This window comes from Megalobrama amblycephala, linkage group LG8 (genome assembly GCF_018812025.1).
Source record: "Megalobrama amblycephala isolate DHTTF-2021 linkage group LG8, ASM1881202v1, whole genome shotgun sequence".
Lineage (NCBI taxonomy): Eukaryota > Metazoa > Chordata > Actinopteri > Cypriniformes > Xenocyprididae > Megalobrama > Megalobrama amblycephala.
Genome location: NC_063051.1, coordinates 19,040,598 through 19,062,841, shown reverse-complemented (window position 1 = coordinate 19,062,841; position 22,244 = coordinate 19,040,598). Strand labels below are relative to the sequence as shown.

The 22,244-nt window shown below is 35.7% G+C and overlaps 1 protein-coding gene across 3 annotated transcripts in view; it reads left to right on the top strand.

Moving 5' to 3' along the window:
• The window catches only part of lepr (leptin receptor), a 58,779-nt gene extending 37,123 nt beyond the window's left edge, over positions 1 to 21,656 (top strand). For 2 of the 3 annotated variants that reach the window (XM_048199887.1, XM_048199886.1), the window contains 12 exons: positions 1,902 to 2,174; positions 2,273 to 2,378; positions 2,466 to 2,689; positions 5,130 to 5,281; positions 5,635 to 5,788; positions 13,829 to 13,911; positions 14,027 to 14,243; positions 14,633 to 14,836; positions 14,967 to 15,044; positions 16,247 to 16,340; positions 18,706 to 18,781; positions 19,065 to 21,656. In XM_048199887.1, the coding sequence (XP_048055844.1) occupies positions 1,902 to 2,174; positions 2,273 to 2,378; positions 2,466 to 2,689; positions 5,130 to 5,281; positions 5,635 to 5,788; positions 13,829 to 13,911; positions 14,027 to 14,243; positions 14,633 to 14,836; positions 14,967 to 15,044; positions 16,247 to 16,340; positions 18,706 to 18,781; positions 19,065 to 19,814 (2,411 nt within the window). In that variant the 3' untranslated portion in view covers positions 19,815 to 21,656. The remainder of the gene's footprint in view (positions 1 to 1,901; positions 2,175 to 2,272; positions 2,379 to 2,465; positions 2,690 to 5,129; positions 5,282 to 5,634; positions 5,789 to 13,828; positions 13,912 to 14,026; positions 14,244 to 14,632; positions 14,837 to 14,966; positions 15,045 to 16,246; positions 16,341 to 18,705; positions 18,782 to 19,064) is intronic. The other variant, XM_048199888.1, reaches the window with a different exon arrangement.
• The last annotated feature ends 588 nt before the right edge of the window (positions 21,657 to 22,244 follow it).

Genomic DNA, 22,244 nt, shown 5'->3' with positions numbered 1-22,244 from the left:
CCTGTACACACACGTACACCTCACCTTAGAGTGACTCAGTATTGTGAAATATGCAGTTTTTTTTGTAACCTGAATAAAGCAACCTGAGGGAAACTTCTTGCTTGAGGAAAACTGTTAACATATTGACACTCCCCCATAGTAGATTAGAGTTTCATTTTTCTGCTTAGCCAATTTCTAACACTAATCAGTTGGGTGTTTTTCTGTCTTATCTTGATTTTGAATACCCGTCCCACACCTCAGCGGTGCCCATGAATAATATTAGATTAGTTATAACAATTGAGTGCAATATCCAGTCTGAGATACTGCTGCCAACTAATGCTGCACTTAGCTCCACTTTGAGCTGTCTGCATATTAGTTAATGTTTCAACTGTTTCAGCTTGATACTGCCATGAAAGACTCAATTCTGTCTCTGTTTTCCTCCTTGGATGCATTACCCACATGGCACCCGCCATTTTGCATGTGTTTGTAAGCTTTTCAAGGCAGTTCACACTTTGTTTTTCTGATATGCCAGTTGGGTTATACATTTTCAAAATCCATGCTGTGCAAGTCACCATGGCAACTAAGCTTCAGGTTGTTCACTATTATTACAATAAAACAGCTTTCTCATTGCTGCAAGGAACCAAGATGGGAAGGGGGGAAATAAAAATCAATACAAGAGTGAATCTCTTAATACCTGTCAGGAACATGTCCAGGTTGTTGTCCATCCTAAAATCAAAAGAAGCATTTTTGCATCATGACATTAAAAGGTTAGTTCACCCAAAAACTAAATTTCTGTCATTAAGTACTCACCCTCATGTCGTTCCACACCCATAAGACCTTTTTTCATCTTCGGAGATAAGATATTTTTGATGAAATCCGAGAGGTATCTGGCTTCTCTATAGACGGCAGTTTAACTACCACTTACCAAAGGTCCCGAAAGGTACTAAAGACATTGTTAAAATAGACCACATGTTCAACCTTAATTTTATGAAGCGACAAGAACACTTTTTTGTGCTCAAAAACAAAACAAAAATAACGACTTTATTCAACAATATCTTCTGTTCTGTGTCATTCTTTACGTTAAGTGCTTCCAGGTTCTACGTCAGAACTCCAACTCATTATTGGCCGGCTCCTGCGTCAGCATCACACGCATGCATTGTGCTGCTCATGTGAACAGCGTCGGTCAATAGAACCTGGAAGCGCACAAAAATGATTCTCGTCACTGCATAAAATTAAGGTTGAACCACTGCAGTCACATGGGCTATTTTAACGATGTCTTTAGTACTTTTCTTGACCTTGAAAGCGGTTGTTATATTGCTGTCTACGGACGAGTCATATACCTCTCGGATTTCATCAAAAATATCTTAATTTGTGTTCTGAACATGAAGGTCTTGCGGGTTTGGAACGACGTGAGGGTGAGTAATTAATGACAGAATTTTTGGGTGAACTAACCCTTTAATTTCTTGGAAATTAAGCATAAATATTGTTACTGTAATGCAAAATGTATATTTATATAATGAAGATGATTGTATTATAGTTCAGTTGTAAAATTTTACATTTGTTTTGCCTGTAATTTATGCTGCAAAAATTTTACTACAGTAATTTTTGTAGAATACAATAAACATTACTGTATTACACTGTTGAGAATCATAAAAATCATAATCAAGTATAATAATGACAAATGTAAATTAAGTAAGATGTTCAGATACATTAAGATATTAATAATTTTGAAAGAAATGCTTAATTGTTATGAAAATAATGTCACAATGGAATAAATATTAATGTTACAAAAATGGGTTGATTTTTTTTTTTTTTTTTTTGGTTTTACTTATCTCACATGTAGACTTTATTTATTTGTATGTGTACTGCGCAAAATGCCTGCTTTAATTTTTTTTTTCTCTATATTTCTCTGCTCCTCAAAGTCAGTTACATCCCCGCTGAAGTCTTCACGACACCCGGGTCAGAAGTAACGGTTTATGCCGTCTTCCACAACCGCAGCTGGAGTGCGAGTAAAGCTGTGTGGATGCTGAACGGGCAGGTGAAGATTCCGGAAAGCCAGTACAGTGTAATCAACGATCAGGTTAGCGCCGTCACTATGAAAGTAGACGAACCAGGGTTTGATACTCTGATGTGCTGCCACCTGTGGGGAGAGAGGTTCAAATGCATCATCGCCTATGCCAAAATATACACAGAAGGTGCGCTATGAATTATGGAGGACATCTTTAACCAGACAGTTAATAAAATATTGTTTGTTTGAAAAGCAAGAACATTTAAAATGGGCTCTTTTCTTCAGGGATGTTCAATGCAGATATTACCTGCCAGAGCAAGAATTCAGAGGTGGACACCATGACCTGTGAGTGGAATAAAAGTGCTTGGGCACAGGTCAGACTCCTTTACAGGTATGACCACAGTCATAGCTCATACGTTTTCTATTCCAGTCAGATTGTTTGTTGCACAGATGCTGAAGATCTTACTTTTTGTTATAGACAGTATACATCAATGTGTGAGACCATATCAGAGACGGAGAGCACTGAAGAAGCTGAAGAAAACATGTCTTTGGTGAAGGAGTGCCCATCTGGAGCAGGAGACCACAGAGAATGCACTTTAAGCAACCTTAGCCTGTTCTCTTGCTACAAAATCTGGTTGGAAGTGGAAGGAGGGCGTGGCAAAGTGAGATCGTTTCCTGTCTATGTTGCACCAATCGATTATGGTGAGTTCCAAAGTTTTCTGTTTTTAATTATTTTTACAGTGCAATTTATTCCTGTGATGGCAAAGCTGAATTATCAGCAGCCATTACTCCAGTCTTCAGTGTCACATGATTCTTCAGAAATCATTCTAATATACTGATTTGGTGTTTCTGTAACATTTCTTATTACACAGTTGAAAATGGTTGTACTGCTTAGGGTTTTTGTGGAAACCATTATATTTTTTTCAGGATTCTTTGATGAATAGAAACTACGGAAGCCCGTTTCCGCCACTAAAAAAAAAAGAAAAAAACCTCCACTAAAAAAAAAAAAAAAAAGCCACTAAAAAAAAAAAAAAAGATGAATTGCGACTTTTTATCTCAGAATTCTGACTTTTTAACTCGCAATTGCGAGTTTATATCTCACAATTGCGAGTTATAAAGTCAGAATTCTGAGATATAAAGTCGCAATTGCGTGATAAAAAGTCAGAATTCTGAGATATAAAGTCGCAATTGCGTGATAAAAAGTCAGAATTCTGAGATATAAAGTCGCAATTGCGAGTTATAAAGTCAGAATTCTGAGATATAAAGTCGCAATTGCGTGATATAAAGTCAGAATTCTGAGATATAAAGTCACAATTGCGTGATATAAAGTCAGAATTCTGAGATATAAAGTCGCAATTGCGTGATATAAAGTCAGAATTCTGAGATATAAAGTCGCAATTGCGTGATATAAAGTCAGAATTGCGAGATATAAAGTCACAATTGTGAGTTATAAAGTCAGAATTCTGAGATATAAAGTCGCAATTGCGTGATATAAAGTCAGAATTGCGAGATATAAAGTCGCAATTGCGAGTTATAAAGTCAGAATTCTGAGATATAAAGTCGCAATTGCGTGATATAAAGTCAGAATTCTGAGATATAAAGTCGCAATTGCGTGATATAAAGTCAGAATTGCGAGATATAAAGTCACAATTGTGAGTTATAAAGTCAGAATTCTGAGATATAAAGTCGCAATTGCGTGATATAAAGTCAGAATTGCGAGATATAAAGTCGCAATTGCGAGTTATAAAGTCAGAATTCTGAGATATAACGTCGCAATTGCGTGATAAAAAGTCAGAATTCTGACTTTTTTTCTCGCAATTAACTGATGGTCAGTATCTCTGTCTGTAACAGTGCATCCAACGATAGCCATGCTGCAGTGAAGTCTGAAGCTGTTGGTGTATAAAATGTGCCACTTCAGCTTTGTCTGATTTATTGCGCCTCCGCCACAGCTGATTCTTCTTCTTATTATGATTATTATTATATTGTTATTATTGTGTAAAATTCATTAGTGTATCCATTCTGTTAAAAACAACTTTTATTGCCCAAATACCTCGACTGTAATTTGCAGAATTGCATGATTCTACCCTTGAGTTGCAAAGTTAATGAAACATGATAGGTATTGGTTGTTTTAGTATTAAGCCCACTAGATGGCAGTAAAAGCTGTTTTTTCTCCTTGAAACGCTGTGTAGAAGGTTACCGTGGAAACATTCTATATGCATATTCCTGTATAATGCATATGTCCGGAGACTAATCTTTATGTGTCTCCTCCAGTAAAATCAATATTTCTTTATTGGTAAATCGGCGCTAAAAATAATCCTTTATGATGTCCTCTACTTTATGTATAATAATAACAAAGCAGCAATCCTGATGGTCTATTTAATGTATAATAATAACAAAGCAGTAAGTTCACAGTAGTGAGAAAAAGTCAGAATTCTGAGATGTAAAGTCGCAATTGCGAGAAATAAAGTCAGAATTCTGACTTTTTATCACGCAATTGCGACTTTATATCTCAGAATTCTGACTTTATAACTCGCAATTGCAACTTTATATCTCAGAATTCTGACTTTTTATCACGCAATTGCGACTTTTTATCTCAGAATTCTGACTTTATAACTCGCAATTGCGACTTTATATCTCAGAATTCTGACTTTTTATCATGCAATTGCGACTTTATATCTCAGAATTCTGACTTTATAACTCGCAATTGCGACTTTATATCTCAGAATTCTGACTTTTCATCACGCAATTGCGACTTTATATCTCAGAATTCTGACTTTATAACTCGCAATTGCGACTTTATATCTCAGAATTCTGACTTTTTATCACGCAATTGCGACTTTATATCTCAGAATTCTGACTTTATAACTCGCAATTGCGAGTTAAAAAGTCAGAATTCTGAGATAAAAAGTCGCAATTCATCTTTTTTTTTTTAGTGGCTTTTTTTTTTTTTTTTTTGTGGAATTTTTTTTTTTTTTTTTTTAGTGGCGGTAACGGGCTTCCATAAGAAACAACAGCATTTATTTAAAATATGTATTTTTTGTTTTGTAAAAAAGTAAATGTCCCTACTGTCACTCTTGCCACTCTATACTCTATTCACATTGTAAACTGACTTGAATAACAATTTCCCTTTGTTTTTTTCCAGTGAAACCATCTCCTCCCTCAGTCTTTGAAGCGATCACTTTGCCAAACAAAACCTTGAGCGTAAAGTGGTGGCGTTCCCAGTTACCCGTATACGACATGCAGTACGAGCTGCGCTTTGTGGCTTTGCGTGGGATGGCAAATACGCAATGGAAGGTAGGAAGAGTTTCTGAAAGCTGGGGTCTCAGGTGGACAATGAAACCAGAAAGATGAATAAAATATATTTGAGCAAATGCTTCATGCATAGTGCTCAATCACAGAAGGCAGGCAATGGATTACTGTGGTCTGATCTGTTTATCTCTATAACTGATTAAAATGATAAGCTAAACTGATCCTAAATTAAAAAATCAAAGTTAAATGTTCCTCTTATTATGTCCAGTAAACTTCTTAGAAATTAATTTTCAATTTATCCTTTATAGATTTCAGAAGGAAGATGGTTACACTCTGTACTCAGGGATGATGTCTGCAATTTTCTGTGGCATTTACAGATGAGTGTTATTTCCCTACAGGTCATCGGTTCTCTTCTGGAACCACAGGCAGAGATTCCGCTTGAAGATTCCTGTGTTCAGTTTAAAGTAGAAGTTCGCTGTAGAAGACTGAATGGCTCTGGATACTGGAGTGACTGGAGCAGGAGTCACACTTCGATTGTTTATAACAGGAAAGGTAAAGTTATCAAATTAGTTGTGTTACTATTATTATTTTGTGTTATACATAAAATTAATTTTCTCCTGATCTCAACATAACAATAGTTGTTTTCCATTAATATTAACTTAAATGTCCTTACAAAAACAGCTATCAATTGCTCACCTTTTCTCTGGACATTCACAAATCATTTATCTGTCAAACATCATTCTATAACCAACCTCGAGCTGGCTGACAGTGAAATTGACCATATGTTCAGAGCGACTATAGTGTCGATGATATTATCGTACTCCTTCTCGAATGTCTGAACTATTTCAGCTTGATTCTCTGGTCAAAGAAATTACTTTTGTTACTTATAGATCAAGAAAAACAAGAAAAAACAACTTTTAAATTGAAAGCGAGAAAATAATTTTGTTATGTAGAGATCACAAAGAAATTAAGTTGAGATTTCAAGAAAACTAATTTTGTTGTGTGGAAATCAGAAGGAAACTAAGTCAAGATCTTGAGAAAATAACTTTTATGTGGAGATCACAAGAGAAAATTAAGTCAGGATCTCGAGAACACAACTTTTGTTATGTGGAGATCACAAGAAAATTAAGTCAACAGAAAACAACTTTTGTTGTTTGTTGTAGTCAGTGTATGTTTTTTTTTTTCCTGTGAGCGTTTTGTTTTTCTTTGCATTTTTTTTTTTTTTTTTTTTTGCATGGTGAAATAATACCTTTTGCCTTTTTGCCATATAATTTTGTCAGATAACCAAGTTTAGTGTTTTGTTCTTCCCTCATATTTAAAATATTTAAAATAATTAATTATTTTCCTTATATTTTGATGGTTTAATCGAACTTGTAGGGTCAATAAAAACAAATATCCCCTCAGACATCACTTTTGGCCACTATTGTATAACATATAATATATGGAATGAACGGCTTTGATTCATTTTTGTTGAAATCACCCTGTCCAGGAAAACATTTTGAAAGATTTCATTTTAAATAGCTTTGGGATGTCTATAAGATTCTGAGTTATGACATCTTCCAGTGGGAAAATACATGGGAAATTCATCATATATCATTGACATTTAAAGACAAGGAATTTAGACAAAATGCTATGAAGTTAGATATTGCCATGAAGTATTTGTGTTGAAACCCACAGTACTTTGTCAATATATATGACAACAGCATAAAACAAACACTAAAAAAAAAGACTAAACTGGAACTGTTGAAAAGAATGTGCAGCTGAAGCCTGCTAACTGTTAGGCAAGATTTAAATAGATTAAAAACAATTCAAAAGATAAAACAGAAGAAACAATTCTTTCATTTTGGCCTTGATAGCCCATGTGATTCTTTACTTATTCTGAACACACACCTGCTTCGTAATAGCCATCTGTATGTATATGAGTCATGATGAGTACTTTTGTAATTTTTGAGAACTTCATAGGAAAGAAAGTTGTGACGAGCAGGGCGGGCGAGAGCCGTGAGGGAACGGCGCGAGGCCAGCGCGCCTCACAGGTGATGCTCACTTGCGTCACCGGCCTCGCGCCGTTCCCTCACGACACTTTAGAATAATAACAAAAATATTAAAGGGGCTCTATGTAATAATGACACCCAGTGTTCAAAATAGGTACTGCAGTCCAAATTCAAAATATTGTTTGGCCCGCCCCCTCGTTCAAAGACTTGGGTTGCCAGCTTTTACAGCATATGGTTGCCAGCAACAATAGGGAGTGCAATTGACAATGAAAGCTGAGGAGACTTAAACACTGTAAGTTGATGAGTTGATTTATCTGTTTTGATATGCTGTTGTTCATAGAGATATTTAGATGGATTCAGAGGCTTTTTACTACAGGGAGTGCAGAATTATTAGGCAAGTTGATTTTCTGATCATATTTTTTTCCCAAGCACATTTTACCAATTCCAATCCACATCAATCTTAATAACTACTATTAATATTGTTTTTAATCATTTATAAGTGATATATAATTGTTAATGAAGGCTGGAAATGAAAAATGCCTTATATTCAGGTGTGCAGAATTATTAGGCAAGTTTTCTTTTACAGGCAAAATGAGCCAAAAAAAGAGATTTAACTCAGACTGAAAAGTCAAAAATTATTAAATACTCATGAGAAGGACGCAATACTAATGCAATACTAGAAATTGCAAAGTTAAAGCATGACCAAGGGAAAGCAAAATGCTCATGGGGTCAGCGGGGTCAGACAAAAACAGGTGGAAAAGAAAAGACACGTTAACTGCAAAATAATTAAGAATTATGTGTGAAACCATCAGGAACCCTTTAGTCTCCAGCGCCACCATTTTCCAGAACTGCAACCTACCTGGAGTCTCCAGAAGTGCAAGGTCTCAGGATCTCAGAGACTTAGGTTAGCTAAAGAATCCTAAAAAATGACCCGCACTTGATAAGAATCACAAGCTGAAGTGTTATAAAATACATGAAGACTGGGTTTTTATAGGCCTTATAAACCGACAGCTTGAGAGTGACTCCTGAAGGACCAGCACCACATCCTCTTGTACCACTGTTTGAAGAATTTATCTTCCAGAATCTGGCAGTAAGTTTTGGAAGATCATTTTTAGTCCATCTCTGCAAGACAGACATTTCAGGATAAGAGATGGACTAAAAGTGAACTCAAACACCTTACTGCCAGATTCTGGATAAATTCTTCAAACAGTGGTACAAGAGGATGTGGTGCTGGTCCTTTAGGAGTCATTCTCAAGCTGTCTGTCTATAAGGCCTATAAAAACTCAGTCTTCATGTATTTTATAACACTTCAGCTTGTGATTCTTATCAAGTGCAGGTCATTTTTTTAGGATTCTTTAGCTAACCTAAGTCTCTGAGATCCTAACACCTTGCACTTCTGGAGACTCCAGGTAGGTTGCAGCTCTGGAAAATGGTGGCGCTGGAGACTAAAGGGTTCCTGATGGTTTCACACTTAATTCTTCACCTTAATTCTTAATTATTTTGCAGTTAACATGTGTCTTTTCTTTTCCACCTGTTTTTGTCTGACCCCGCTGACCCAATGAGCATTTTGCTGTCCCTTGGTCATGCTTTAACTTTGCAATTTCTAGTATTGCATTAGTATTGCGTCCTTCTCATGAGTATTTAATAATTTTTGACTTTTCGGTCTGAGTTAAATCTCTTTTTTGGCTCATTTTGCCTGTAAAAGAAAACTTGCCTAATAATTCTGCACACCTGAATATAAGGCATTTTTCATTTCCAGCCTTCATGAACAATTATATATCACTTATAAATGATTAAAAACAATATTAATAGTAGTTATTAAGATTGATGTGGATTGGAATTGGTAAAATGTGCTTGGGAAAAAAATATGATCAGAAAATCAACTTGCCTAATAATTCTGCACTCCCTGTAGAGATGCACCGATTGCAATTTTCTTGGCCGATTCCGATTTCCGATTTTTTGTTAGTGTGATCGGCAGATACCAATTTTTGCCGATTCCGATTTTCTTTCTAAGAACTATAAATAACAACATATACAAACAAAAATCTACTTTTCTTCAATGCAGAGTTTTATTTTCATAAAAAAAAAACCCAAAACAAGTAAAAGTCAGTAATAAAATATAAACAGCTCAAATAAATGCAATAGAATAAAGAGAGCTATGAAACTAAGTTTTTCGGGGTAACTAGGTTTTTATTCAGGTAAGAAATACTACAGAAATTAAAGCTGCAAGCAGCGATGAAAGGGCCCTCGCACCCGGGCTAACCGCCACCTGTTGGCCTCAGGAAAACAGTGAAAAGTGGGCGACATGCATGTAAGCGAGTAAATACAGGAGAATTATGTCAAAATCATGTAAAAGTGCCACACTTCCTGCTGCCAACAGGTGGCGCTATAGCTAACTGAATATTGTCATATAGATGTCTTTAGGCCAGGACTTTTATCACTCATGTGAAGTTTGGTGCAGCTCAGACATAATATGCCTGAGTTACAACAGCTTCCTCTTTCATGGCGAAACATCAGACTTTGTCAGGCCGCCACGGACACGCCCTTCAACAAAAACTCAAGATCTTTGATATTTAACATCTCAAAGGCCTTAAGATTAGACTGGCCATATATGATGTGCTTCTGGTTTAATCTCTTTGAGGAGTTAATCACAGTGTAAAACATGTCATTTCCTGTTGCCCCCAGGTGGCGCTATGACTGTAACTGAATATTGTCATATAGATGTCTTCAGGTCAGGACTCTAATAAAACATGTGAAGTTTGGGGCAGATCAGACATTGTATGCCCGAGTTACAACAATTCCTTTTTTCATGGCGAAACATCAAACTTTGTCATGCCGCCACGGACACGCCCTTCAGCGAAAACTCTAGATCTTCGCAATTTAACGTCTCAAAGGCCTTTAGATTAGACTGACCAAATATGACATTGATCTGATAAAAGCTCTAGGAGGAGTTCGTTAAAGTACAACATGTGGAAATGGCAAAAACTGCCAAAATTTTGTAGAGAAAATTCAAAATATCTCACTTCCTGTTGGGTTTACAAACTTTGCATCCAGGGGCTTTTTTGTAGGTATTGGGCTGATACATCTGTCTACCGAATTTCATAACTGTACGTGAAACGTAGCACGAAGGGCGCTTAATTGAAATTTTGTAGGTGGCGCTATCGAGCCATTTTGCCACACCTAATTCTGAAACCCATATCAGATGTAAATTTTCACCACATCCGGCGCGTGTGCAAAGTTTCATGAGATTTTGAGAACGTTTAGGCCCTCAAAAATGCGATTCATTTTGGAGAAGAAGAATAATTGGCTGAGCAATTCCAATAGGGTCCTCACACCATCGGTGCTCGGGCCCTAATTAAAGTAATCAAATGTAAAATAACACATTGTGAAAAGTGAGAAAAGTGAAAAGTTGAGAAAGTGATTTTCTTTGTCTTTTGTTCTTTGATTAACATGACAGACAGCAGCAGGAATATTGGACTGCTGTCCCTTTAAGAGGACCCAATACTGTTACACACGACATGGGTTCACTTTCTTAGCTATTTAACGATTAGAAACTGACAGTGTTTATCTGTGTACTCGCCAAGATTGCCTGTGCCGCTGGTTTTGACATACATTTGTATGTATTTGACAGTTTAAGCGCAGGAAGGCGCTTATTTTTGGTACTTGTGACTCTATTTATTAGTCTCTGTTTGAGACTGAGCATGGCTTGTTCGCTTCACTTATATAGATCAGTAGTGCGCGCGCTTTCGGTGTGAGCGCGAGACTTGCGGGAATGAGTAAAAATGCGCAATACAAGCACTATTTAACCGGAGACGAGTGAGAGAGAGGAGGCGCCCGCGCGGGTGTGTGTCACTTCACCGTGACAGAGAAGAGAGCGGGAACGCGCAGCTGACGTTATTGCCTGATTCTCTGACCCAGTTTGTTTGTTGGATTCCATGGCTGCAATACACGGTGTTTTCCACCAACTGGCAACCTGTGATGTCGAAATACTATTGGATAAACTGCAGAACGAGGTTTCGCACAGACCAAAACAAAAACAGACATTCCGACACGGAACGCACATTTTCAAAGTAGAATATCTGGCTGTAGCATTGTTTTTCGGAGAAACAAGTAGGTGAACTTAGCATGTTTCCTAAATATCTGCAAACATATTGGGGTATTTTTATGCTTTATTAAAGTAAAAATCGTACATAGAGCCCCTTTTTTCTTTTAAAAGTCTTTTATTGTCTTAAATTTCATTATATGAAACTTACTCAGTTACTCAGTACTTTAATTTGTCAGTGTTATGGTAATCATTTAAATGGCTCTGCATATATTAATTGGCTTTGTCTTCATATTAAAAATGTTTTGAACTGAACAGAATTACGATAAAAAATCCATTAGGATTAATGGAAATTGCACCACCCACCGTGAATTCCTAAACTGGAATGCAACTGCTGAGGTGAAGATCAATATTTGCTTGCAACACCATTTGTCAGCTCTTCACAGAACCTGTCTAAAATCTTTATATTGGTGCAGAGGTGTGTCCTGGTGCCAGAACTCATGCTGAGACATTTTTCAGAAGTAACTATTGCTAGCAGATTGCCATCAGCATTTCAGATATAATCACAGTCATTCTTGTCTTTTACAGTAAGTGTGGGATTGTAGGAATTTGACATACATTCTTTCTTAGTTAAGAGAAGACTTAACTGGAGGTTTGTAGTCAGAAGGTATGCTAGTGACAGATAATACAGAAATATTTCGTAATAAGATAAGCTTTCTAGCAAAAGAAAAAAGAAAATTGGCAGTCTCAGCCATAGACAGCGAATACCTCCAGGTGTATATACAGGTGCTGGTCATATAATTAGAATATCATCAAAAAGTTTATTTATTTCACTAATTCCATTCAAAAAGTGAAACTTGTATATTATATTCATTCATTACACACAGACTGATATATTTCAAATGTTTATTTCTTTTCAATTTTGATGATTATAACTGACAACTAAGGAAAATCCCAAATTCAGTATCTCAGAAAATTAGAATATTGTGAAAAGGTTCAATATTGAAGACACCTGGTGCCACAGTCTAATCAGCTAATTAACTCAAAACACCTGCAAGGCCTTTAAATGGTCTCTCAGTCTCTCAAGATTTCTAAAAATCCTTTCTTTGTATTGGTCTTAAGTAATATTCATATTTTCTGAGATAGTGAATTTTTTTTTTTTTTCCTTAGTTGTCAGTTATAATTTAAAAGAAATAAACATTTGAAATATATCAGTCTGTGTGTAATGAATGAATATAAATACAAGTTTCACTTTGTGAATGGAATTAGTGAAATAAATCAACTTTTTGATGATATTCTAATTATAAGACCAGCACCTGTACAGTATGGCGACAGCGATTCGGCTGATCCAAGTCGTGGCTTATGATCCTTTCCCAATTCCATTTCCCTCTCTCCTCTCCAATTGTTTCCTGCCTTTCTGGGATTGTCCTATCCAAGTAAAGGCAAAAAGTCCAAAAATAACTTGCTTACTAAATGAAAAATGCTTGTCATAATTTAATGTCTAATTATGATACTAAATTACAGTAGTCAACATTTGAAGTGGATCAAAACTTTTCCATCAAAGTTGTCCTAAAACCTTCTTCTTAGGACAAATTTGATTAACTTTTTTGATCCACTTCAAACGTTGACTACTATATTTCTTCCAGAAAAGTTGTTTCATCCTTTTTATGAAGTTTAATTTAAGTTTATTATGCTTCTATTATTTATTTTATAATGTATAACATATAATAACATATAACTTAGGGACTAGGAAGTTCTGTTTAGGTTTGGAATGTTTTGGGATTTTTGAAGGTGGTTAAATAATAGTTTTTGTTTGTATGTTTGTTTTTTTGACCATTTCTCAAGTATTTTTTTCCACTGGTTTGTAATTTAAATATTAATTTTCAAATTAATTTGAAATGTATTTTTTTTTTCAAGCCTATGTACACTACAGTTCAAAAGCTTGAGATCAGTAAATATATATTTTTTAATGTTTTTAAATGTTTTTTATAATGTTACAAAAGATTTCTATTTCAAATAAATGCTAAAAAAATGTCACCATTTCCACCTGAATATTAAGCAGCACAACTGTTTTCAACATCAATAATAATATTTGTTGAGCACCAAATCAGCATATTAGAATGTTTTCTGAAGGATCATGTGACACTGAAGACTGGAGTAATGATTGCTGATAATTCACCTTTGCCACCACAAGAATACATTTTATTTTAAAATATATTAAAATAAAAATGTTATTTAAAATTTTTTTATATCACAACATTCCTGTTTCCTGTAAATTTGGTCAAATAAATGCAGCCTTGCTGAGCATAGGAGACTTCTTTTAAACAAAAACTTTGAAACCCCAACCTATACCATTACCATCTAATTCTTCAATAGTTTCCCCATCCCCTTTTACTTTTCTCCGTAGTAAAAAGAGCAAAAGACCAAAAATAAAATGAGACACAATGAGACTTGGTCTTTTAAAAATACCACACTCAATTTCAGCGTTTAATTTACCTTTTTGAACATGAGATATAGTGTCCTGGAAATAATCATGACTGTATTGCCTTGTCATTTCAGCGCCAGAGATGGGACCAGACTTCTGGCGCATTATACAAGAGGATCCTGTTAGGAGTGTGACAAATGTCACACTGATCTTTAAGGTTGGTAAAGATTGACTTCATTGACTTGCTTTAGCAGCAAAATGATTGTGATATAAAAAGCCTGCTGTTTTGAGCTTGAATGTTTTTTTTTTGTTTTTTTTAATGTCAATTTTAGCAGCCTGTCCTAGCAGGAGATCCATATAGTTGTGTGGAGGGTCTCGTGATTAAACACCAGGCCTCAGGGGGAGCCGTGTGGTCAAATGAAACAACCTTGGCTCAGTTTCACTCATTCCAGTGGAGGAAGGAAGCACACCTAGTCACCGTAATGTCTCGCAACACCTTGGGCATCTCTACACGGAATAGCAACATGACGCTGTTACATCAACCCAAACGTGAGCTGACATGCTTCATTCCTTTCCTGTAACATCACACAAAAATCTTTCACATTCAGTCTAATTCATTTACACTGTTTCTTTCATTTGATAGTCAAGCAGTTTTGTAAGCCTTCAAATGAAATATGTGTCTATTTATGTGCCTAAGGTTGGGGTTTTAATTCATCCGGCCCTAAATTTTATGGGTAATTGTTTTGATAAAAGCTTGATGTTGTTTTGTTGGTGAAAGGGTTGTTGGGGGGAGAAGATTTGGATTAGTTATTACATATATACAATGAAAGATAATAGGATACTCTGATATTTTGTTCCTGCTTGTTATCTGTTCCAGCACATAAAAATAATGAAGATTCCCCTTTTTTTTGAATTATTGTCCTTCTTTCCTTCTTTAGGACAATGTGTACATTCATTCAGCGGAGTTGCAAATGCCAGCTGTGTGCATCTCTCCTGGAGCCTGTTATCTGATCAACCGGTGCCTCAGTCATTTGTCATTGAATGGTTAGACCTGAACAAAGACCCTGAACAAGACGTGTCTCTAACTGAGAGGCTACAGTGGGTCAGAGTTCAGTCCGCATCGAGGGATCTCTCTCTTTGCCGTATGTTATTTTTGTTGATATTATAACAAAACATTCTCATTATTTCTACTGATTTTCATATCAGAATATGAAAAAGAGTTTATCCTTAGCAGTATAAATAATCTTTGACAATATCATTTGTTTTGTACAGGTCGTTTTTATGGCTCAGAGGAGTTCACATTGTATCCAGTGTTTGCGGATGGTGAGGGGGAGCCGGTTCGATACACAGGTGGGTTTTACAGCAGTGACATTAACTAATGCATTGACGTCATCATGTAATTAATTAACCAACCGAAGCCATTTTGTACACGCATTTTTGGTGTTTGGCAAGTGGACCCTGGTTGATATACAATGCAGTATTATCTAAAATATTAAAGGTGCCATCGAATGTTTTTGGAAGTCTAAGGTGTCCCCTGAATGTGTCTGTGAAGTTTCAGCTCAAAATACCCCATAGATTTTTTAAAATTAATTTTTTTGGGGCATAATTAGAAATGCGCCGATTCATGCTGTGGCCCCTTTAAATGCTCGCACTCTCCGCCCCCGGAGCTCGCGCTTGCCTTAAACAGTGCATAAACAAACTCTACACAGCTAATATAACCCTCAAAATGGATCTTTACAAAGTGTTCGTCATGCATACTGCATGCATGCAATGGATTATGTGAGTATTGTATTTATTTGGATGTTTACATTTGATTCTGAATGAGTTTTTGCTCCGTGGCTAAAGCTAACATTACACACTGTTGGAGAGATTTATAAAGAATGAAGATGTGTTTGTGCATTATACAGACTGCAAGTGTTTAAAAATGAAAATAACGACAGTCTTGTCTCCGTGAAAACAGTAAGAAACAATGGTAACTTTAACCACATTTAACAGTACATTAGCAACATGCTAACGAAACATTTAGAAAGACAATTTACAAATATCACTAAAAATATCATGTTATCATGGATCATGTCAGTTATTATTGCTCCATCTGCCATTTTTCGCTGTTGTCCTTGCTTGCTTACCTAGTCTGATGATTCAGCTGTGCACATCCAGACGTTAATACTGCCTGCCCTTGTGTAATGCATTGAACATGGGCTGGCATATGCAAATATTGGGGCATACATATTAATGATCCCGATTGTTACATAACAGTCGGTGTTATGTTGAGATTCGCCTGTTCTTCGGAGGTCTTTTAAACAAATGAGATTTATATAAGAAGGAGGAAACAATGGAGTTTGAGACTCACTGTATGTCATTTCCATGTACTGAACCCTTGTTATTTAACTATGCCAATATAAATTAAATTTTTAATTCTAGGGCACCTTTAATTTATTGACTGACAGTTGTGTTCACATTATACAAATCTAAAGAAAATATTTGAAAATCATATTGATTTGAGCAAAAGATGTTTAAATCAAATTTTTGTCTTTTGTTTTGTCATCCAGCTACTAGGAGCGACCCTGCAGCGTACATACTGCTACTGATCATTGCGTTCCTGTCAGTGGTGCTGTTTGTCACACTTATGATGTCACAAAACCAGTAAGACCTACAACTATCTTCTCATGGTCAAGATAAAGATATTTACAGTATCATAGGTTTTGTCTGCGACTAGAGTGCCCAGTGAGGAACTGCAGGGGTCTGCCAAACATCTCAAACTGATTAAAATAATAACGATTAAAATAATCTAGGGCTGTCGATTTAACGCTTTAATTTAATTAACTCGTTATGGAAAAATAATAAAAATAAAATGATTTAACGCACCCGCCCTGCCCCAGACCTTAGTAGGTCATCTTATATTTTATACAGTTGATTGGTGAGGAACATATGAAGCAGGGAAACAACTCACTGCGTGTTGTAGCCTATAGAATGCAGTGAGAATGCCCCTAAAAACTGTATGATTTTTTTCTCTCATTTTATATCACCTGATATAGTTAATCAATATCATGAGTGCTGGTTTTGTCCCAAATAAGTGCAGATGTTATATTGATTTTATACAACAGTTCAATCAAAAATAAGTTATTGTGTCTTTGCTCAATTTTTCCAGTGAAAATATTACCTGTAATGCCAAATCAAAACTGTTGTGCGTCTCTGAGCAACACACAGCGGTGTTTCGTTTCTGAATGAATCAGCGTTTCATTCGGGTGAACCAATGATTGAATGGCCCATTCATAGAGAGCAATTTACTTCATTCCTGAATGAATAACTCAATGACTTGCTCATTTAGACATTTACCGCCACCAACTGGCAGTTTTAGTTTCTTATTTAGAGTATGTTTCATTAAAAAAAATTATAATTTCATATTTTGGGATTAAATGTTTAAATTCAGTTTAAATTTACATTTAAACAACTCATGTTCAAACCTGTATGACCTGTATGTAAATAAGATATATGTTATTAACCAAACTGTTTTGGTCTGTAAATATATCTAAATACCAATTCAGATGCAGCTTCTGAAAAAAAAGAGATCTTTATAGCCTAAAAGTTTATGTGTAATAAATTCTATGTTGAACCAAATAAAAGATTTCTTTCTAAAGCTACCTTTTGCTTTTTTCTCATTTAACACAATAATGACTTTAAATGATCTTTTGGGGTTAATTTCTCTGACAAATGTGATGTGTGATTAATTTGCAGTTAATTCAATAAAGTAATAGGCACATCATGTAAGTAATTAGATCAAAAATGTTAAACAATTGACAGCCCTAAAATAATCGTTAAACTAAAATTTATTAACTTAATACCAAAGCTGAAGTTAAAAAGCTTAAAGGTTAGATAAATGTTTTGTTCGCATTAAAATGAATTAAAGGATAATTTATTATGCGCAAGTATATGACACAATAATAAGCATTTAATTGCTTTGCAGTGGAACTATCATGACAAAGTATGTACTGTAAATGCATGAATACACATATCATGTTATTATAGTCCCGACTTTAATGCAACACTCAGTTTTTTGCTCTGCTGCTCTATTCCCCAATGGATAATGGTTAAATAAGGCTAAAAAACTGTCCTGAAAGAAAAATCCTTGAAAAACAGTCAAATCAGATTACAAAATCATAGGTCATTTGTTTATATACCTAGGTTACCTTTACTCTAGCAGAAGAACATAATAAAAGATTTAAGATGTTTGTTGGAAACTACAGTGTATATTGTTTTTGTAAGACAAGTTTGAATTAAAGCGAGGCACTGTAAGCTGATTTGTATGGGATTTTGTTTTGGTTGTATTGAATGTCAGACATAAAATACATAAATGGATTTACAGTGTAAATAAGGACTGTAATGTCCTTAAATTCCTGTAGTGATCATTCTTAGCAATGGTATAGTTTGCTTGAGGGTAAATATTTCACAAGTTCTGCCAGAGATAATTACCAAGGTAACGAAAACAATCATATTGTTGCTCATCTGCTTAGACTTGATTCCATGATAATGTTGTGACTGTGTACCACAAAAAGGAACATTCCTATTTAGCCTGTTTAAGGAGTGGCAGAAGTAAAAATTATTTTATGTTTTTGAAAGAAGTTTCTTCACCAAGGCTGCATTTGTTTGATCAAAAATACAGTAATATTGTAAAATAGTGTTTAAAATATAATTGTTTTAATTTTTTATTTTAAAATGTAAACTGCCATTATTCCAGTCTTCAGTGTCACATGATTCTTCAGAAATCATTCAAATATGCTGATTTGATGCTCAAGAAATGTTTCTTTTTATTACCAATATTGGAAACATTTTTGACATTAACATTATAAATGTATTTACTGTCACTTTTGATCAATTTAATGCATCCCTGCTAAATAAAAGCCTTTTTCAAAAAAAAAAAAAAAAAAAAAAAACTTTTGATAAAAAAAAGACTATTTAATACAATGACATCCTGCTCAAATTAACTATTCTATAATCCATAATTTTACAGGATGAGAAAACTCATGTGGAAGGATGTTCCAAATCCCAACAAATGCTCCTGGGCAAAAGGAATGGACTTCAGGCAGGTCAGTGTGACCAACTTTCACAGAAATTGCATCCATGTATTTGAATGGCTTAATCAATCAGAGTACAGTTTTTTTTTTTCATCAAATAGAGGACCATTGTTTGTATTGGACCATTGTTTAATTAATAAATGAAAACATAAGCACTTTTTTATTTTATTGACACTTGAATGCTTACATATTTCAGAAATGTAATCAAGGCCAGAAAAAAACAGATCTGTATAAATATTGCCTATATATATGCCTGACACATTTCCACAACACTTCTGTTTCTTGCTCCTTGCAGACTGACACCATGGAGAACCTGTTCCCTCACTCAGAGGGTCTCACTGCCTGTCCTCTGCTGCTGGTCTCTGAGAGCATCTGTGAGGTGGAAATCATCGAGAAATGTCATCCTCTCATGCTTGAACATGAAAAAGACAATGAAGTACTCCTTTATAACTCTGGAAACAAGGCAAACACCGACTCTGCCTGTCTGGGAGACTCCTCTGAACCTTTATCACTGGAGGCTTCCACTGCCGCTGCTACCCCAGAAACATCAGGCCAGTCCTCGGTGACATACTCGACCATTCTCCTCTCCGATCAGCCCGCTCTCCTTCGAAAGCAGCAGGAGAGTCTGAGCAGCTCCAGTGATGAAGGCAACTTCTCTGCCAACAACTCAGACATTTCTGGCTCCTTCCCTGGAGGACTCTGGGACCTGGAGAACCACATTTGCTCTGACAGCACCAATCCTCGCCATTCCAGCTCCTATAACTCCGTGGAAGAGTTCTCGGACACATCAGAACAAGATTACGAAGCATCAGAAAGCACTGGTGTAGCCAAAGACCTCTACTACCTCGAGATGAACGAGGAGGAGAAGCAGGAAGAAGAAGAGGATATTGAGGAAGCACAGGATAAGAATGAAATAGTAATGAGGGTGGACGCCAGGCCTCTTCTGGAAGGCAAAAATTCCACAGCCGTCGATTCCAATAATGTATCTCGCAGCATTCCGCTTTATCTGCCTCAGTTTCAAACTGAATGCATTAATCCTCCCTGAAATAATGAGAATAGCACCACCTGGTGGTAATGTGCGATAACGTTTTTCTTCACTGGATGAAAGTCCATAAAATGCCTCAGTGACTTGAGCTGCAGGATTTGGGAAAAAATGTGGGAAAAAATTTCCTGATTAAAAAAAAAATCACATTTTTGACTGCTATTAAAAGGTCTGGTTTCACAGGCAGGGCTTAGATTAACACAGGAGTAGGCCTTCGTTCAATTAGGACTTTTAAGTAGCTTTTATAAATGTGACTGGTGTGCATCTTAAGAGAAAACAATGACACTGACGTATTTTAAGACGTGTCAGTGCAAGTTGCTTTCAGTTAAAACAGCTCAAACATGCATTTTAGTCTAGGACTAGACTTAAGCCTTGTCTGTGAAACCGGGGGAAAAAGATTTTTTTTTTTTTTTTTTAAAGCTCCATGCTGCACGATTTGGGGAATCTATTTGCGATTTTTCTGATAAAATTAAAGCTTGAAGTTTTTTGGCTAAAAATGTGATTATACAGTATGACTATAAAATACAATATTACTATAAAATTATACTTCTTGTTAACATTTTTATTAAGAGTATTATAAATGAAAAATATGAATTAGTACTATTGTAATATTTCACTGTAAAATAAAGAATAAATATAATAATAATATTTTACAGTACAACTGTAAAATTACATTTCTAATATTATTAATTTCTTCATTTTCAAAATGAAATCAACTACTGGGAAAACTGCACAGAGCCCTCGAAGCTTCTCTTTTGTTGACAACAGTTGGCTTTTCATTACAAGTTTGCGAAGATGGTTGGCATGCTGCGTTTTTACACAACACATGTTATAAGAAAACCAAACACAGAGCAAATGCAGAGATTGTATGGCGCAGCATTTACTGAAACACAATGAAACCATCAAATCATGAGCTGCTCGTGTGTAAAAGAACACAGTCTGGCGCTTCACTCTGAAACATGCAGTGCATATATTTATTTAATTAAATCGCAGCCTTTCAGATTTGATAATCGTACTAAGGCATATTGCGATTTTGTTTTGTTTTTTCCCATTAATCGTGCAGCCCTACTTTCCACCCTCAACCTATATCCACCAATATGCCCTATTTTCATCTATCTTGAGTAAAACAACCAAAACATTATCAGTTTTCACCTCCTACCAGCTGAGTGTTTCAGATGATTCACCTCTAATATACATTTTACGGTTTACAGCCAGATTTCCCAAGCTCAGTTGATAAGGGCATCCAAGCACAGTTTATTCTCTGAATGTCTCTGATGGGTTGATGATCGGCCTGTCATTGCAGGAACTCGCTGCTTTCCACCTTCGTCACACCAAACATTTCGTAAGTGTTTGAAGGCTGAAGTAAAATCATGTAAAGACCACATTAACTGGAATGAAGTGCTTTAAAAGGAAGAGACCGAAGAAGGGACTTAATTTACTCTCTCAGTGTGGTGGTCACAGCCACGCTTTAGTGGCTGTTTGTGCATTTCAGGTGCTTCATTAAGTCCAGCTTATATAAGTGAAGAGACTTTTTAAGAGCCGTCCATCTAAATATCAGCTTTGTGAAGAAATGGCTTCTCATGTCTGCATTTACATTGGGCTTATTCATTCAATATGAATGTATATTTTGTTAGTGAGGTCTGTGTTCTTTGGAAACTCAAATATTTTGAGTCTACAAAATGTCATCTAATTAAAGTGTATAGTCGTTTTTGATGAAATGAGGGATGAATGTAACTCAATAAAACTGGTTAAATATATGTCAATCAGTAAGAATGTGTGTACAGTAGCCTATACACGTATTTCTTGTCTATTTTTCTGGTCAGAATAAACTATTTATTGCAGCTATGGTCACATGTTATTTGTTTACTTCTGTTTCATTAGTTACAACATTGTGTTAAGAAATGTATCCATCTATCCGTTTACAATAACTATGCCTGGCGCCTTTAATAGTGAATATGTGTTTGCCTTGAGAATACCATTAAATTAGATGACTGAGAAATAAATATTTAAGAAAGTAAATGAAAAATCCAAATAAAGAGGATTATTGTATTTCTATGCAAGTTCCGAGTTACGCTCATAAATGTCGCGAGATTTTAACTAAATTGCTTTAATTCACTTAAAGCAACCAAGAATCAAATTGACCCTTCTTGTTGTTTTCTTATGAAATACTGCAGTATTGTAAATAATTAATCCGTGCACATCATTGTATTTTTTAAATGCGGCCTCCTAATCTTTAATCAAAATCGTTAAACGGCTGTGTCTAAAATCGCCCCCCTATATCCTTAAATATGAAGGGACAGCCGTTTGTTTGTGTCTGAAAGTTGAAACCATAGGACATCCCATAGAATGGGACGTGGGCCCGACCATACCCACACTTGTGGTCTTTGCACTTGACCACTTGTCTAAATACGTCGTTTACTGCGCACTTACTTC